The 18,815-nt window shown below is 36.3% G+C and overlaps 1 protein-coding gene across 1 annotated transcript in view; it reads right to left on the bottom strand.

Annotated features, from left to right (window-relative positions):
* TNFRSF11B (TNF receptor superfamily member 11b) overlaps positions 1–18,105 on the bottom strand; it is a 43,029-nt gene extending 24,924 nt beyond the window's left edge. Inside the window, exon 1 of the mRNA XM_001380950.4 lies at positions 17,874–18,105. Within this exon, the coding sequence (XP_001380987.1) occupies positions 17,874–17,999 (126 nt within the window). The 5' untranslated portion in view covers positions 18,000–18,105. The remainder of the gene's footprint in view (positions 1–17,873) is intronic.
* Positions 18,106–18,815: the final 710 nt, after the last annotated feature.

Here is an 18,815-nt window from a genome sequence, read left to right as displayed (position 1 = left end):
AGAAAGTCATTTAACCTGTCTGAAACTCAGTTTACTCTTTTGTAAAATGAAGAATTTGGATTAGATGAACTCTAAGGTCTTTTCTGGGTCTAAACTGATGATGCAGGAATGTTTAGCTTAACCTCAAGGTAACCCAGAAAAAATACAATGCCAGATGCTTTTCTGAATCTCTAAATAGTAAGAAGTGTTTGCCAAGAGTATTTTTAACTACTCTGAGAGAACAATTTCTGTGAAATGTTATCAGGGTGGCAGTTTACTTGCAAATGGGCAAGTAGAAAAATACCCTGTAGCTTCATTTGAAGAAATGGAATTTTGTCCTAAAGAGCAAGAAAGAAAAAAAAAAGATCAACTTCCAATGAGAATATTTTTGTCTTAGAAAATACAAGTTCTGTGCTTTAGAGCTTTTACTCCAGGATGTGAAGTCATGAATGGGCTAGTGGGTTTCTGCTTTTAGAAAGTTCATTAAAAAAAGCCCACACAAACTCCTAAAATAACCACTATGTTTGGGAGTTCCTTTGGTGTTCCTTCGTCATGATCTCTGCCACAGGGAAATTCTTGAGGATGATCCAGAGTTAGCTACATTTCTGGTTAGTCTGTAAGGATATGTATAGCTGGAACTCAGTGCAAGCCAAGACAGCAGCATTCACTAAGACTATTCACTGTGGTATGCTGCTGAAAATTCCATTTGCCAGAGATGTGTGTGATTGTGACAAAGGAAACATCCTTTGAAATACTTAAGAACTCTGATCATTGTAATAGCCAACCATGCCATTCATCACCAGGTAGAGAAATGATAGACTCAAGATGCCAAATGAGACATATATTTTTGAATTTGGCTAATACAGGGATATGTTTTGCTTAAACAAGCATAGCTATTAAAAAGTGTTTTGTTTTTCTTTCTTGTTTTTCAAGGAAAAGGGTTGGGGCAGAGGGAAGAAAAAATAAAAGTTTGTTAATTGAAAAAATAAATTAAAAAAGAACATCAAAGAACCAGACAATTTTTAAGTAGGGAAGAACCTTGGGTGATTTTTACTTGTCTTCCTCCTAGTTCTGCCTCTCAAATGGCATCCAGAGGCAGTGTGACTGCCAAAATAGTTAGATGCACAGCCTTATAGTCAACTTTGGATGTAGAAAGAAAATTGCTCTGTAGACCATGAATACAGTTTCAAATCTTCCCAATGATACTTACTCATTGTGTGCCTTTGGATTCCTTACTTAACCTCATTGGGCCACTGTAAAATAAAGGGGTGGTTTGGATAGCTCTTAAGGGCCCTTTCCAGATCTTATGAGTCAAGAAGACCTAGGCTCAAGTTCCTCTCCTTGATTCTCAATCATTTTTTAAACAATTTTTACTATTGTTTAAATCAAGGGACCTTTCAGAGCTCCCAGTTAATTGTTTAAGGTGGATTCCTAACCTTTTTTGTTTCATAGACCTTTTGTCATTCTAGTGAAGCCTATGGGTCCATTTGCAAAGCAATGTCTTTAAATGCATGAAACATAATAGATAGGGTTAGAAAGGAAACTAATGACCATTTGTTAGGAGTAGTCTAGAATGGATTCTCATACAGGTGCAGTTGGCCCTGATGGCTTCCAAAGCCTCTTTCAACCCTTACACTCTGATTATAAATGTTTGACCACATACAAAACATAATCTCTCTAAGCCTCAATTTCCTTCTTTGTAAATTAACAATAAAATTATTTTCACTGCCTATTTCATAGGAATATTAGGAGAAACAAGTGTTGCAAACCCTGAATATAAATAGGGGATAGTGGTTGGAATAGTGATTTAATTGATTTAAGGAATTCCTAGATAAAGGAACTCCCTATACCAATGCGGAAGAAACCAACATGAAGGTTCAACGGCTGAGATGGCAATGCAGCAAGGCACTGTGGAGTGTTTAGGGCATGATGGAGCACAAAAGACAACACGGCCATCCAATGCAGCTGAGGAAGTCTCCAGGTGTAACGACTTTTCATGCCATTGGACCCAGGCTTCCAACGCCGAGAGAGTGGGACTGTCTCTGTGCATCGACTTTTCCACTTAAATCTTCATGCACAGGTGTCTTTGTGCACAAAAACACACAAAGACAATAGTCATCCTCAGTTCGAGAGACAACCAACAACTAAAATTTTTTGTTCCTTCCTTTGTACCAGAGAAGTCTAAACTTTTCTTTTCCTTTTATGGGGCATTTATTCTAAATTTTGGATTATGTATTTGATCATAGGCTATAAATAGCTCAACGTTAACATTTCTAGCCTTTGTGTGTTGTCTATTGGCTTTCTTGTTTTTGCAAACTTTTGACTTTTTATCCATTTTTTAAACACTTTCCTTCTTGTTCCAAAGGAGAAGAGTCATAAGGTCTAGGCAATTGGAGTTAAGTGACTGACTTGCCTAGAGTCACATAGATAGCAAGTATATGAGGTCAGATTTTGAACCCAGGACCTCCCATCTCTGAGCATATTGAGGCATTTATTAAATAGCTGTTAAAAAAGAATGACTAGTTTTCAAGAGGAGAATATTCAAGGTAGGAATGAGGATAGCTATCTTCAACTGTTGAAAGGGTTGTTTTATTGTTTTATGGAAGAGTAACTACTAGAGTTATGTCTTAGATGACCATTCCATCAGTATCATTTGAAAATACAAATGCCAGCCAATATTGATCTACTGAGCCAGAAGAATGGTTACAGTTCTCACTTTCCTTTTCCAAATTGGCAAAAATAAAAGATTAAGTTTGACAAAAATTTGGTGAATTTTCTTTTACCCAATGAGCCTCAAACTGAGACAGCAAAGAAGAGGGAACTGAGCTGAAACGTACCTATAAAAATAATATGTTTAGTTGGGGAAAAAATGGAAATCACCAAAATTGCTATAGGATCATCTATCAACCCCAAGGACTTGTTAAGTGCCTACTAGGTAGGAAGATCATTGATATAAAGAGGAAAATGAAATAGACTTGGCCCTCAAGGAAGGAAGGGACAACACACATCTCTAGAAATACATAAAAAACACAGAATAGATATAAGATAATGAGAATCAAATAATGAGAGAATTTGAGAGCTGTTAGGGAATATAGGAACCATCTGCTTCAGAAACCATACAAACTTTGGTAGGGAGGACCCTAGCAGTTAGCAGCAGACAAGAAAGGCATGTAGAAGGGAGGTAGGACTTAACCTCTCCAGAATGAAATCCAGAATTCTAAGAGGCATTCGTGACAAGAGGAATACTCTTGGCATGAGCCATAACCAATGAGTTCAAAAAGCTGTCCTTGATTTAGTACGCTTCACTCATTTTACATAGGAAGAAACTGAGGCTTAGAGGTATTTTATCTAAGGGATTATCACAGAGATAGTAAACAAAAAAAGTTTTGATATCTGGTCCTCCAAATATAATTCTTTTTCTATTCTATTGTGATCAAGAGACATAGAAAATAAGTAATTTCAAAAGAAAGCAAAGGTTCCTTACTAACTAATAAGGCTACTAGAATGCACAAGGATGCTCATCGTGAGTGGATTTTTGGAAAACAGTGAAGTTCTTATTTTAAAGACCATGTAGCCAGAAAATTACTGCTTCCCTCTGGTATCCTCACATTGTGGTTAGAAGCCTACATTGATGAGGAGAGACAAGACAGTAAAGATGAATAGCAGCTCTCATCCATTTGCTTGGCCTCTACTGTGGCTTCCACCTCTGGGCTTAGTGTAAACATCTGGAAATAGGCCAGTCCACAAGAAGGATAGAGGTGAAGCCCTTCTTAGAGGAAAGATCCTGTCTTTGTAGTCTCCCTTGATAGAATATGAGCCCTTGGGGAGTAGGAGCTGTTTATTTTTCTCTTTTCATCCCCAGTGATTAGCACAGTCCCTGACAACTTTAATACATGGTTTTAATTAATTAATTTATTATATATATATATATGTATAAATTAATATTGTAATACTTGTTTTTTAACTTGTTGATTGAAGCTGTAATCATAGTCTAGCATATTTAGGAACTGCTTCAGTTAAATAGTGACAGATTTTCAAAACAACTCTGAGTATCACCTCACACCTAGCAGATTGGCTAACATGACAGCAAAGGAAAGTAATGAATGCTGGAGGGGATGTGGCAAAGTCAGGACATTAATTCATTGCTGGTGGAGTTGTGAATTGATCCAACCATTCTGGAGGGTAATTTGGAACTATGCCCAAAGGGCGATAAAAGACTGTCTGCCCTTTGATCCAGCCATAGCACTGCTGGGTTTGTACCTCAAAGAGATAATAAGGAAAAAGACATGTACAAGAATATTCATATCTGTGCTCTTTGTGGTAGCCAAAAAATTAGAAAATGAGGGGATGCCCTTCAATTGGAAATGGCTGAACAAATTGTGGTATATGTTGGTGATGGAATACTATTGTGCTCAAAGCAATAATAAAGTGGAGGGATTCCATGTGAACTGGAACAACCTCCAGGAAGTGATGCAGAGCAAAAGGAGAAGAACCAGGAAAATATTGTACACAGAGACTGATACACTGTGGTACAATTGAAGGTAATGGACTTCTCTACTAGCAGCAATGCAATGATCCAGGACAATTCTGAGGGACTTATGAGAAAGAAGTTATCCACATTCAGAGGAAAAACTGTGGGAATAGAAACACCGAAGAAAAACAACTGCTTGATTACATGGGTTGAGGGGAATATGGTTGGGTATATAGACCCTAAAGGAACATCCTAGTGCAAACATCAACAGCATGGAAATAGGTTTTGATCAAGGACACATGTAACATCCAGTGGAATTGCCTGTCGGCTGTGGGAAGGGGTGTGGGAGGGGAGGGAGGGAAAGAATATGATTCTTGGAACCAGGAATAATGTTCTAAATTGACTAAATAAATTTTTCAAAAAATAAAAAGCAACATTATGAGGGCATCTTTAATGAAGTGTTCCTGAGATTTTCTTCTTAAAGGGTTTAGAAATATCTAGAGAATCTGCTGGAAAGCATAGAGTTACATTTTGAAATAAATGTGCTATTGTTATCATTAAAAAAAAAACAAACTAGTGATAGATTTTGAGTCAAAGGATCTGAATCTGAATCTTAGCTATTTTACTTACTATGTATGTGACCTTGGTCAATTCTTCCTAACCTTCCATAGTTTCCTCATCTAGAAAATGAGGGGGTTGGAATGAATAGCATTTAAGGTCCCTTCTTGTTCTTAATCTATGATTGCTAGGCAAGTAGGCACTTTGGAGTTAGGACTGTTTGCATTCAAATCCTGGCTTTGACATTTACAAGCTGTGTGACACTAGAGGAGTAGCTTAATTTCCCAGAGTCTCAGTTTACTAATCTATAAAATAAAAATAATAGTCCTACTTCCCAGTATTATTATGAGGATAAAATGAGATAATATGTAAAGTCTTTGTAAACATTTACGTACTCTCTGAATTATATTATTATATACATTCAGAATTATTTAGCATATTACTTCTCTATCTTGTGGTTCTTACAACTCTTTTGTATTCCTTTCAATTACTAGATCACTATCTTGTTCTCTCTCATTCTACATAGGCATAACCCAGTGTTCTATATTGGAGCCTCTATTCTTCTCTCTTCATCCTTTCTCTTGATGGTCTTATCAGAATCCACATGCTCAAACATCATCTCTATTCAGAGGACTTCTAAATCTACATATCCAGTTCTGATGTCTCTCTGGAATTTCAGTTACACATCATTAAACACCTCTAAGTCTCTTAGGCACTTCAAACAACATACCTCCAAAACCATCATCTTTTTTCCCCCACCCATCTTTTTTCCTGACTTTCCTGTTTATACCAAGGGCACTTCTACCTTTCCAATAATCTAGGTTCATAGCAGTCATCTTAGAAATGTCCTTCTCCCTCACCACTCATATCTAATCATTTGGCAGTTGCTGATGATTAGACTTCCACAGCATTCCTTGAATCTCTCTCCTTATTTCAACTTATGTGGTGACCACCCTGGATCTGTCCTTTACCATCTCTCAAATGAATTCATCCTATTTCATTCTCATATAAAGTGCTTCCTGATTTGTAGTTTATAGCACAAGGGTATGCATGTAAATAAGCTTCAGTGGCTTCCTCTGATGACTAGTGCAAAATAACAATAACTAACATTGATACAGTACTTTAAGAGTAGAGGATTATTATACAAAAATTCTCATTTTGTCTTCACAACAGCCCTGGGAAACAGGTGCTATTATTTATCCTATTTTGCAGTTTAGGAAAGTGAGATTTCAAGATACTTGTCCAGGGTTCCACAGGAAGTTTCTGATGCTGGATAGGAACACATTTTTCTGATTCCAAGTCTAGGATTCTATCTATTATGCCACCTAGTTGCCTCTAGTATTTAAGGTTCTTTAAAATATGGCTCTAAACTTGACTTTCTAGACTTATTTCAAATCATTTCCCCATATCTTTCTATATTCCTGTCAAAATAGTTTATTTACAATTCTCTGCTTATGGCATCCCTCTTTCTAAAACTGTCTTTGCACTGGCTATTCCCCTGTCTGGAATGTCTTTTTCACCTTTACCTCTTAGAATGTCCAGCCCCATTCAAGTTTCAATTCAAGTGCTAACTCCTATTTGAGCTTTCCCTTGCCTTGTAGATAGAAGCATTTTACCACACAATTATTTGGGATCTACTTTGCATATATTTTATATTTCTTTATCTTTGTGTATCTCCTATCCTTCAGTCCCCACACAGGATCCTGGAGGACAGTTAAGTTGGAGGAAAGATGACAAAAGAAGAGCTGTCAGTCTCTATCATGTTGGCTTCTTCCCGGTCTTTTCATTCATCAACTTGAAATAGGGTTGGGAACTTCTTTCTTCCCTGTAGCAGGTGGAAGTCAGAAACATCTACTGCTACCAAAGTGTCCCCAAAGACTCAAGAAATTAAAAGAAACTGAAAAGACTCATTAAGATTGGAGTTCTCTTCTCTCTAGATCTCAACTCCACTCTTCTCCTCATGCCTTGCAGAGCATGGATTTCCAGCAGTAAGGAGAGAGTCCCACACCAACAGGCTTTGAGACTTGAGTTACATTTCCCAGATCCTAGCAAGTTCCCTGGTAAATAATAGATGCTCAATTGATGCTCACTGAATTGGACTGACTTCATTCCACTTCCAGAATGTGCAATTTTTCTATCTTTTAAAAAATTAATTAATTAATTTAGAATAGTTTTCCATGGGTACATGATTCATGAGCTTTCCCAACTCTCTTCCCTCTCTCTCCGGAGGCTGACAAGCAATTCCACTGGGTTATGCATGTATCAGTGTTCAAAACCTATTCCATATTATTCATATTTGCACTAGACTGATCTTTTAAAGCCAAAACCCCAATCATACACCCATCAAACCACATGATCAATTGTGTGTTTTTCTTCTGTGTTTCTTCTCCCACAGTTCTTTCTCTGGATGTGGATAGCGTTCTTTCTCATATGTCCCTCAGGATTCTCCCATTGTGAGTAGTAGAAAAGTCTGTTATATTTGATTGTGCCACAATGTTTCAGGCAGACTTTGCAATTTTTCATTGCCCATTTAGCGGCTGTGTAAGGGAAGAAGGAAGAGACTCAAATCTATCTTCACATTTATTTGTTATGAACTTTGACAATATACTTCACAGAAAGGAGATTAAGATTAATTTTATATACCTAAATTGTATTTTTCAATGATTGGTTATTTAACTTATAATTACTCATTTAATTTATAATTTATGTCTAATTTTATTGTTTTATTATATATTACATTTTATTAATATATTAGATATAATCTAATTTATATTTATTATTTAATTATTGTATTATGCATCATTATATGTTTTATTTAAAACTTCGTAATTTAATTTATAATTAATTTATGATCATATTATCTTTTATATATTTTGATAATGTATATTATATATAATTTAATTGATAATTATACTCCCATCACAAATCATTCATTCATGAAGAGTTGTCAGTGATCATAAAACAAAGCTCACATTTTCCTGTTAGTCTTTGTAGGACTGAAGTCTGGTTGAATTTTTTTTTCCCCTGTGGAGATAAAAGGAAAAGAAACTCATCCAGGAACTTGGTGCATTTAAAAAGACCTCACATGTCTCTGGAGCATATCTAATCATTGTGTTTCCTTGTCCTACCATCTTGCTTACCAGATTTGAATACTGAAAGATCAATCCTATAAAGTAAAATGAATTTGTCAAGTATTTCTATGAATATTATAATCAAGAAATTCTAGCTGAAAACTCTAAAGAGACTGTTAATAAGAATTATAACCATCAGGAAATACTTAGAGGAATGCCTTGAAATTGTCTCCTAATAGAGAACAATATAAAAATTATCCACGTGTACCATATATATACAATATATATAGATGTGCAGACATATATATATATCTATCTATTGTAGATATGTGTGTATAGATTAATACATATATACTTATACATATAAATGTATTGTATATCTACATTACACATATATTTATACATATGTGTGTATGTATATATATATATATATATATATATATCACATTGGGTATATATACTATATTATCATATTACCATTGTGCCAGAGGGAAAAGAGGGTAGGCTTTAGAAATATCAGAATTCAAGTCCTGCCCTCATTGAAGGAAAGGACATCTTTTGTCTCTGAATCCTATCACTTAGTACAATGTCTGGCACACGCTAGACAGTTAATGCATCTTTATTAATTGGTTGATGATACATACTACCTGTGTCCATGAGGACACATTTCTTAACTTCCTACCTCAGGGGAAACCCTATAAGATTCTGTTATCCAGGAATCAAGGTATTTGACTAGTGAAGAGTGAAGAGTACTTTCATACTTTGAGTTCCCCATCTGACTAAAATCTCAGTTCTAGCCTACAAAAATTAATTCCATGCCAAGAAGTGCATTATAGTGGGTGTTAGATTTGGAGTCATGGAGGCTGGTTTGAGTCCTGATTCCATTTACTACTTATGTGATCTTAAACAACAAGTAATCATATCTCCTCCAAATCAAAAGTTAAGACCATAATAATAATAGCAATCATTTTTAAAGCTCCTTAAGATTTGTAAATTGTTTGCAAATATCACCTCACATTATCCTCACAACAGCCCTGGGAGGTAGATGCTATTATTATCACTATTTTATTGATGAAGAACCTGAGGCAGATAGAAGTCAAGTGACTTGCCTAGGCTCATACAACTATTAAGTCTGAGGCAGGCTTTGAACTCATGTATTTTTTATTTTAAGTCTAGAACTCTTATCTAATTTTATGCATGTGTTCATCTAAAATGCAGCTTAAATAATGGCTTCAATTCAGAAGAATGAATTTTAGACTTTTAATAAGGAAGATGTAATTATAATAAGTCATGCCAGGTTTACCTAATATGGCCAAAATTTCAAGTTTTCCACCAAGGATTGCATCAAAAAATTTTACTCCAATTCTGCAGTAGACAGAAACCATGCCAATTACGACAAAACGTCTTTCATTTTCTGAACTCTTAGGAGAGAATTGCTCAAAGGAAAACAAACCTTATGAAACATTTTGGTCCTTTAGCATGAAAAATAATGTATACTTCTTCCCTTTAAAATTCAGATAATTGCATCTTAAATAATGTTGTGACATTAGAGGGCATGTATTGAAATCCTCCCCTTTTAACAGATGAGAAAACTGAAGCTTTCAAAAGTTTAAATGACTTGTCATCTAAGGTTCCACAGGTGATAAAATTGGAACTGGATTCCAACTCTCCCATAGACTTTTTCTTGCTGAATCAAAATTTTAAAAATCCTTTCAAGAATGTGTTGTGCTAGAACTTTCTGAGAATAAAAGAAAGCATTTTCAGAGCAAGAAAGGAATATCATATGGCAAAGGCTTTGAGGTTTTGGATCAGAGGCCAGAGGAAAAAAAAATGACTTTTCTAAGACAGAAAAGGGGGAAAATGGTTGCACCAGTGTCTGTTTTTAATTTTAAATATATCTTGTCATCTGTTTTTCTACTTTGGAGGTCTTATACAAATATGTGCATGTCAGTGTTTGAAAGAAATCTTATAGAAAATATTGCCAGTGGATAATGGGAGTCCCAATGAAACTATCCTTTTATTTTTTCAATAAAATTTAAAATGAAAACAAATCTTTTATTTTTAAAATAAAATGAAATCATTTGAATGATATTTTGAACTCATTAAAGGCCCAAGATTTAATATTTTTGGAAAAAATAAATCCAAATAATAATTTGAAAAAAGAAATTTGATTACTAACCTCAATAGCATATTAATTTCTCTTTAGAAGAATAGCAATAAACTTAATCTGAGAGTTCATTTCCTGTAGTATCATGTATCTACTTATAGCCTGAGTGATTCAGGTGCTTCTGAGAATTTGATTGGGTTGGGGTGAAACAAGGGATTCATAGTCCACCTGGCCAGTTATATAACCTTGCAAAATATTATATTGAATAAATACCTTAAAAAAACACTTGAGCATGATTCCTCATTATAAACCAAACAAATACTTGAGCTTGTCTGTTCATAAGTTAAGTCTTTGTAGCATAAATCATCAGTATCCAAGCATATGATAAAAGGGGGTCATAATTACATCTGGTTTACTAATGCTTTGTACAGATATTCTTATCCCAAAGAATGTCTAACTCTTGTTTTTATGCTTTCTGTGCTTCTTGCCCCCAAAATATTCTGTTAACTGGTTCCAAAAGCTAATTACAGGTCATATAAAAATACCATACATGTATCTATTTCAAGTTTACCATACCTCACTTCATTTTTTTTTTCAAAGATAGCTCACAGATGTTGCTGGTGTTGTCAGTGTAACTAGCTCTTACAATTGTGGAGTATCGCATTTTAACCAAATCTGATTAATGTTGGAGTTTTTACTGACTTGGGAACCATTGTCAGGCCCTTGATGGACCCTCACAGCATCAATGTGAAGCAACAGCAAGACAGCAGCTCCACTTCCCAATCCCATCCATCCCTTTTGTTTGGAAAAATTAAGGGACTAGGAAGGAGAGTGTTTTAACGAGTGTTGTCCAGACTTAGGCTTTCACTGTCCTCACAATCTTCCCAGTGGGGCAAGCTTAAAGAACAGGGACATGGATCATAGGATCATGGTTTATGGCTGGAAGATATCATTATCTAGTTTTCAATCATTCCATTTTATGCATGTAAATTGATTTCATTTCAACAAATATTCCCATTAGAAGAACTGGGAACAAGATGTTGGTTTCCTTGTTCATAGTTCATAGTCTGGGCATTAGAACAGGGAGTTCAAGTAGGACAGAGGAACAAACATTGGTCTTGATGAGAAGCTGTGAGTTTGGTTCCTGGCTAGGGAACTCATCATATAACTCTACATAGCTTTTCATATGCTGTTTTTCCCATTAAATGTGAATTTCTAGAGGGAAGAAATCTCATCTTTACCTTTTTGTATATTCTCAGCACTTAGCACATAGTCTGACGTTTAGTAGGTACGTAAATACTGCTTGTTGAGTAACTTACCTTTGGCAACTCACAACTTCTCAAATCTCAATGTCCTTATTCATTCAATGAGAAAGACAGTGTGCTCTTGCTAGCCTAACTCACAGAGTATTTATGAGAGAATGTGTAAGTTTTAAAGGACTAGTTATATAAAAGTGAGTTGTAAAAAGTTCCCTTACAAGGCAGTTAGGAAGAAAGAGCTGTATAAACTTTGTCATCATCATCATCATCACCATCATTGTTATTTTATTATGCACAACCCTGCCTTTAGTCATAAATCAACAACATAGAAATTTCTATATGCCTCCATATGTACCAGGGATGGTTCCTGAAGTTGTCAATGAAGTAAAACATTATCAATGGTGGTAGAATAATGCTCTGCTTATGTCAAGTTAAAGTTTCTCCTTTAGGAAAACATCTCTACTTTTTAAAAATATATAAGTCAATAGGAAAATAAAGTTCAATATATGGGACTGTACCTAACGGCAACTTTTCACTAATACAACAATTTTTTTTCCTGACTGACCTGTCAGCAGAAGGACTCTGTAATTGGCAGTGCCACTACCTAAGGGTACCACAAAATTCCATAATTGAGTCTCCAGATACTGTATACTGAATCCATTTCCTGCTTTATTAATTCCATAAGATTGACACTTCTCATATTGAGCTATTCCCTGGAGGAAAGAAATAGCATTACTTAGACCAGATGGTGACCCTGGAAGCCTCTCTCAAATGACCTTCCAAAGGGAAGGTAATTAAAAACAGGGCAAGATTGACAGCCTGGGTGAAGTCAGAAGTCACCCGAATCATTGGTGCTATCTTTTGACATGAAAGACCTAAGTGGTGCTAGTGTTAAGGAACTGGAGAATGTTAGCACTGAAAGATGCCTTGTAAATCATAGGGTCCAATCTTCTAATTTTACAGATGAGGAAACTGAGGCCCCTAGAATTGACGTGAGTTGCTCAAAGATGAATAATAGTTAATTAGTAGTCATTTCTTTTAAAGTTTGCCAAAGATTCATTTTGAGAGCTGAAAAAAGTGGCCTATCTAAAAAGATAGGTACTTACATCAGATTTTGGAAATTATGATTTATTCTTTTTGATGAAAAGGCAACTAAGTCACTGATCTCCAGGATCTAGGTCTGCCTCAGCTTTTTATTTAGAGAATTTGTCTTGATCTTTCTTTTGTTGCCAGAGCTCTGCAAATACAAATTTCTTTCCTCTCCATTAGGCTTTTGATTTCATTTATGTAGGAAATTCCCACTAAGGAACTCCTATCGAGGCAAAGTTTCACCTTTTATGTGCCTCATGTTGAGGTTCAGTGATTTTTCCTTCCCAGGATCATATAGTCAGCATGTGATAGAGGCCGGGCTTGAACTTCTCCACTCTGAGACCAATATTCCCTTCACTATGAAATATTGACTCTGAAGTCATCCTATACTTAATAAATTCTTGATGAATGCATCAATGGACTGAGAGACAGTGATTCATTGCCTGGCTCTGTCTTTTTATTTCAGATAACATGTTGATACAATTATTAATAATCATTTTCTGATATTTTTTAATCCATGTTCTCTCTTTCCTTTCTACCTCTCTTTCCTCCCCAAGATGGCAGATAAGATGATATAGGTTGAACACGTGTTCTCATACAATGAATATTTTTCCATGATCATAATGTTGAAAAAGAAGACACATATTTACACTAGTGAAATATTCATGGAGGAAATAAAGTGAAGAATGGCATGTCTCAATACATATTCAGTCTCCATAAGTTCATTCTATGGTTGGGTATTTAGTTCTCTCTTAAGTCTTTTCTATACATTGGGCATAATACTGTAGAATATTATAGCATGGGCTAATTTGGTGAGAGAGATTAAATTTAAAATGAGAACTTTTTATTAATGTGCAAGGTATTGTGGGTACAAAAAGAAAGAAATTGAGCTGAGCATTTGAAAGATATAGCCTAGGATGGAATTTTGAATGGATGATTGAAAGATATAGTCTTGGATGTAATGCTGAAGAAGTCCATGATGCTGAAATAGCTATGGAAAATCAATCACCTGGAAAATTTCATACTCCTGTTCAGGCTTGTCATTTAGGCTACACAGAAAAGGCATGAGGACCTATCCAGTATGAGAAATAAAGCCTCAATTAACCCAAATATTACAAAGAAATATATGTGTATTTGTCAGCATAATACACATCCAGATCCATAAGCATGTAACTATGCATATTATATATATATGATATTTACAGTATATAATACATATCATATATGAAAAGTGTAATTGATATATTAAATTTCATACAAAAAATCCAAATATTTTCCTTTCTCTGGCTTTGTAATCAACACCTATCTCTAACTCAATGCATTTTTCCCTGATCTCTGGCTATGAGCGCATAGGTAGGATAGGGAGCTGGTGTTGAGTCAGGGAGATATGAATTTGAATTCTATCTCAGACATCTATTTGTTAGGCAAGTATTTAATACAGGTCTGCCTCTGTTTCCCCAATGTAAAATGAAAATAAGCTCATTATCTATACAAGGTTATTCTGAATACAAGAAAAGAAACTGATGACTATTCTAACACATTCTATGATTTGATTAAGTGTTACTGAATAACAGGATACCAAAAAAAATAATGTATTTCTTAGAATACTTTCAGCAAAGGAGGCAAACAGGGAGGATGTTAAAAGTAGTTGAAAGCAAAACCCAGCAGGCTCAATATCTGTAGGATGACAAGAATATTAGCTGACACCTTTGGTACAGCTACTTGCTAGCACTAACTGGGTTGAATGTCTTGGCAACAAAGTTTAATTCTTCAGCTAATGATATTTGGCTGCTGTGATTTTAGCTGAACTAATGAATTAAAGGCTGTATTACAATGAAAGCATACCCAGAAGGTTGCTAGGCACAGGTATATGATCTGTTTTAACATGTGCTTTATGAACAATTCTCCACACACTTCTATGTTCTCTCTCTCTCTCTCAAAATAAAAAAAAGCAAATAAATGAATCTAACCACACAAATAAACCAAAATTCCCCAAAGGGTAGCACCTACAGTACTACCTACATCAGAGAGGCAACCCACAGAAAAACATCACACACATACAAACCCTAAGATCATGAGTTTATGAAGCAAACATAAAGGTTAATTCTGATGGGTTCAATGAATGCTACTGGTGCATGGTGAAAGTCATGCCTTTTATCTCCTATCAACTAGTTCAAATTTAGGCTTGAGTTAGGATAATCCAAATCAAACCACTTATTTCACATTGGCCATGTACAACATGATCTGGTATTGTTCACATGTGTCCAGGGAAGTCAAACTTTACAACCTAGTGATTAGCCCTGCAGGGAAGCGATATTAGCCCTTTCCCATCACTTCCTCATGTACATCCTGAACTTTAGCCAAACCAATTTGGTGCACAGAGAGCTGGATTAGTAGTCCTAGGAACCAGATTTGAATCTCAACTCTGATGCTTACTACATCTGTGATTTCAGTCAAGTCACTAGAAGACTGTTTCCACATCTGCAAAATTGAAGGGGTTAGGTCCAATGCCTTCCAAGGTTCCTTGCCATTCTAACCCTATGATTTCATCCTTTCCCAAGCATATCTCTCCCCCTTAGTGTCTTTATTTATGCCATTCTCTCATGTGGTATGCCCACTCCAGGTTCTGTTGCCTAAAATCTACTCCATTCCCCAATATTCAAGTTAGCCAAATCCTTAAGAATAATGTAATGGAAGGACTAGTCCATTTGGAGTCTAAAGACCAGGCTATGAGTCAGCTCTATTACTTGTGTAAATTGTCACTTAGTATTGCTATGCCTTGATTTTATTTGTAATATAAAGAGGCTGGATTACATGATCTCTAACTTCCCCCTTCTGGCTCTGAGTCTATGATCCTATGATTCCTAGTCCTTCATTTTTATATGATTAGGTGGAAGAGCTTGATGTCTAAAATAATTTCTAGATTTAAGCTCTGATCCTTCCTAACTCCTCTATAGAAGGTTATTTTTGTTGTTTGTTTATTTTTAAAAATGTTGAATATGGCCTTTACCATCTATTTAATTTTCTGTGTTGGACTGAAAGAAGCAGGAATGTTGTATAAATGATATTTTGTTGTACTTGGAAGTCAGAAGTTCTGAATTCAAATCTGACCATGGCTAATGATCATTAATTATATAGTACTTTAACATATATTAACTCATTTGATTTTTACAACAATCCTATTTGGTACATAATGTTACAATCTCCATTTTAAAGATAAGGAAATTAAGGTTCAGAGAGATTGTGACTTTCCAATGTCATATGGCTGGTAAATAAATATGAGTCATTATTTGGATTCAGATTTTCTCAACTTCTAATTGGCTGATATTCAGAGATGTGATTTGCCCAAATAGGATAATTTATTGGACTTCAACTTCAAGTTCAATAAGCTATGGGAATTGGGAAAGTCACTTAATTTAAGTCACTTCATTTCTGCGGATTCACTAAAATTATTATTTTTTAATATTAGAATGAGGAGAGGGTCATCTTATACTTCTTTGCATCCCTCCTATTATCACCTAACACACTACTTGTTGCCCTTAGGAAGGAATAAAAGGAGGGAAAAGCCTGAGTACCCTAGTTGTTGGAGAAACCTCAGGCAAAAAGGGTAAAATTACTCAAACAGTTAGTAAGTGTCTTTAGTCATATTTGAACTCAGGATGAGGAGCCTCCCTGACTTCAGGCCCAGAATTCTACACACAGCATCATCTGTTTGCCAAACACAAAGTAGCCAATTTTATGTTTTCCCCAAAATGATAAATTGAATTTTAGGAACTGGAAGGGTTCCTAAAGGCCGTTTGGCCCAAGTTCCTTGTTTTACAGATTAAAAAATAAAACAAATGAAAAAATGTTCTAATCTGGAATGATATTTAATTCAGTGACAATTTCCTTTAGCTTGATTCCACAATGTACCATCTAAAGCAAAGTATCATCTATACAGGAATGTAACTGACATACACCTACCACCCATTATTACAGTGCCAATTGCCTAAGTATTATATACCTAAAAGTTGGCATTCTGTAATATGAGCAAAGGGACAGTACAACAGTCTCAAAGAACTTCTCCTAGCAAAGCCATATAGAAATAACATGTAGCTAGAACTAGATAACCATTAAATGAGTATTTACAGCTTGGAAACCAATTTGAATTTCTTTCATAATTTTTTTTTTTAATTTATGCTTTCCGTATCCCAGAAACTTCCTGGAAACCTACATAAGCTGCCATTCACTCTTTGTGGGCTAGAGGTTATAATTTATGTAGCCATCCCAACAAGTCCAAAACCCTTCTGTGGTTTAAATATTTGTTTTTGTAGCTTTATGTAGCAGCGAAGATCTACTTCATATTTAGGTGGACATTACGTTTCAGGGAAATATAAGACTAAGTCATTCCTTGTATAATTACTTATTTGTAAGTACTATTATCGTAACTGGGAGAAATTATTTTAATAGCTAGAGAGGAACTCATACAAGCAATAAAAATCTAATCCTGTATATTATTGTATAGCACCTAGGTCAAAGTGCATATAACACAATTTGATGTTTCTCTCTGTTATGACTAAAATTATGTTAATTTTTAAAAATGAAAATTCTGATTATCTGGCCAATTTCACCATTATTAAGTATATTATTATTACAGGCCGTATACATTTAAAGATGAAAAAGCACCTAAGAATGATTCCTTCCAAGCCCATCATTTTACACACTCCAAAACGTCGCCTTCAACCTCCTGGGCCACATTATTGCTCAAAAGGAGCTTATAGCAGGTGTAGGTAAAGATTATACAAGATGACCATGGCTCTGAGGGACAAGCGTGATAACTGGAGGCTCTGAGACCCTGACTGCACAAAAAGACCGAGGAAAGAATGATTTGGGTTTAAAAGGGAAACGTACTTCTTTAAAAGTCTTTGATGCCTTTCCCTTGTCTCCTTTACCAAGAGGGGGTCCTTAACCTGTTTTGTGTCTTGGGACCTTTTGAATGGACCTTCTCTGACGCAAGATACATAAGCTATAATGCGTAGGCTACAAAGAAAACCAATTATCTTGAATTACAGTTCTCAAATAATTTTTTATAAAAAAATGTTCAGCGTCCCGGGTGAAGAATTCCTGGGGAAGCAACTTAATTCATCTGAAATATTTCCCAAAGTTCGGTGTCACGGGAGTGAGAAAGGGAGTCGATTCGCTTGAGATTCTGGCTCTACTGAAATTGCCAGTCCAGGGTACAGGGTTGATCCAAGCCCCTCTGCCCCAAGGCGCAGGGTGACTGATGCAGGAAAGGGGACGCCCTGGACCCTGAATGACAGGCAGCAAGAGCCTGGATCTCCCTCAGTTGCCGGACTTACCACAAGCGTGCAGCAGAGGAACTTGTTCATTGTGGTCTCTAGGGAAACCCCGGGAGCTGGGAAGGCGGACAGACAGTAGAGGGCTTGCTCACTCGCTCGCTCCCGTCTTCTAGCTGGTGCTGACATCCCCCCAACATTACCAAGGCACTTATATATACAGAGCCTCCTACAACAGGAAGTATTGACTCGCTTTGATCTCTCACTCACTGCCCGTGACCAAAACTTTGAGTCTTTCTTTTTTTGGGAACCCGAGGGTGGGGGTTTGAGGGGAAAGGGGAAGCGATTAACTCTTTCAGTGCCAGGCCCAGAGAGTAAGCCAGAAGGGTGGAGAAAGGGGTGGGAAGAAAGTCTGCGCCAGGGCCAACAGGGAGCTGTGGATGTGCGCTTTGAAGAGGGGGGGTAGAGGAAATGTGGAGAGGGAAAGAAATATAAATAAATAAAGCCACTGACTGAGTTGTGCACACAGGGCAGCAGCTGTCTGGGGACAGGCTGTGAGCCATCCCTGGAGCGAGACTGGCGGCTGGGACGAAAGACTGGCGCAATTCAGAGTTCTTTCCCATTTCATAGGTTGGTCAGAGATGACAAAAATCCCAGCCACCCTGCGCTTGCTGCTTTAGGATCCTCCAACCCCCCTACCCATTGTATTTCCACCTGATAGGCCAGGGAATTCTGCTGTGAGGGAGCACGTTGGACTCTAGGACTAGTTGGCTCATGCGAGGAGTAAGATCCTTTGACAACTTAACTACCATGAAGGAAAGAAATGAGGTTCTCTTTCTCTTCCTCCACTCTCCCTCACTTTTTAAGTTAACTGCAAGTTACCACAGGGTAACTGTTCATAGATTCAGATTCTGAGCTAGAAGGGATTTTAAAGATGATCTAGTCCTACTCTTCTCATTTTACAGATTAGGAAACTAAGGTGAAGCACAGTGAAAAAGTAGATAT

Source organism: Monodelphis domestica, chromosome 3 (genome assembly GCF_027887165.1).
Source record: "Monodelphis domestica isolate mMonDom1 chromosome 3, mMonDom1.pri, whole genome shotgun sequence".
NCBI classification, from domain to species: domain Eukaryota; kingdom Metazoa; phylum Chordata; class Mammalia; order Didelphimorphia; family Didelphidae; genus Monodelphis; species Monodelphis domestica.
This window is presented reverse-complemented; position numbering and strand designations above follow the sequence as displayed.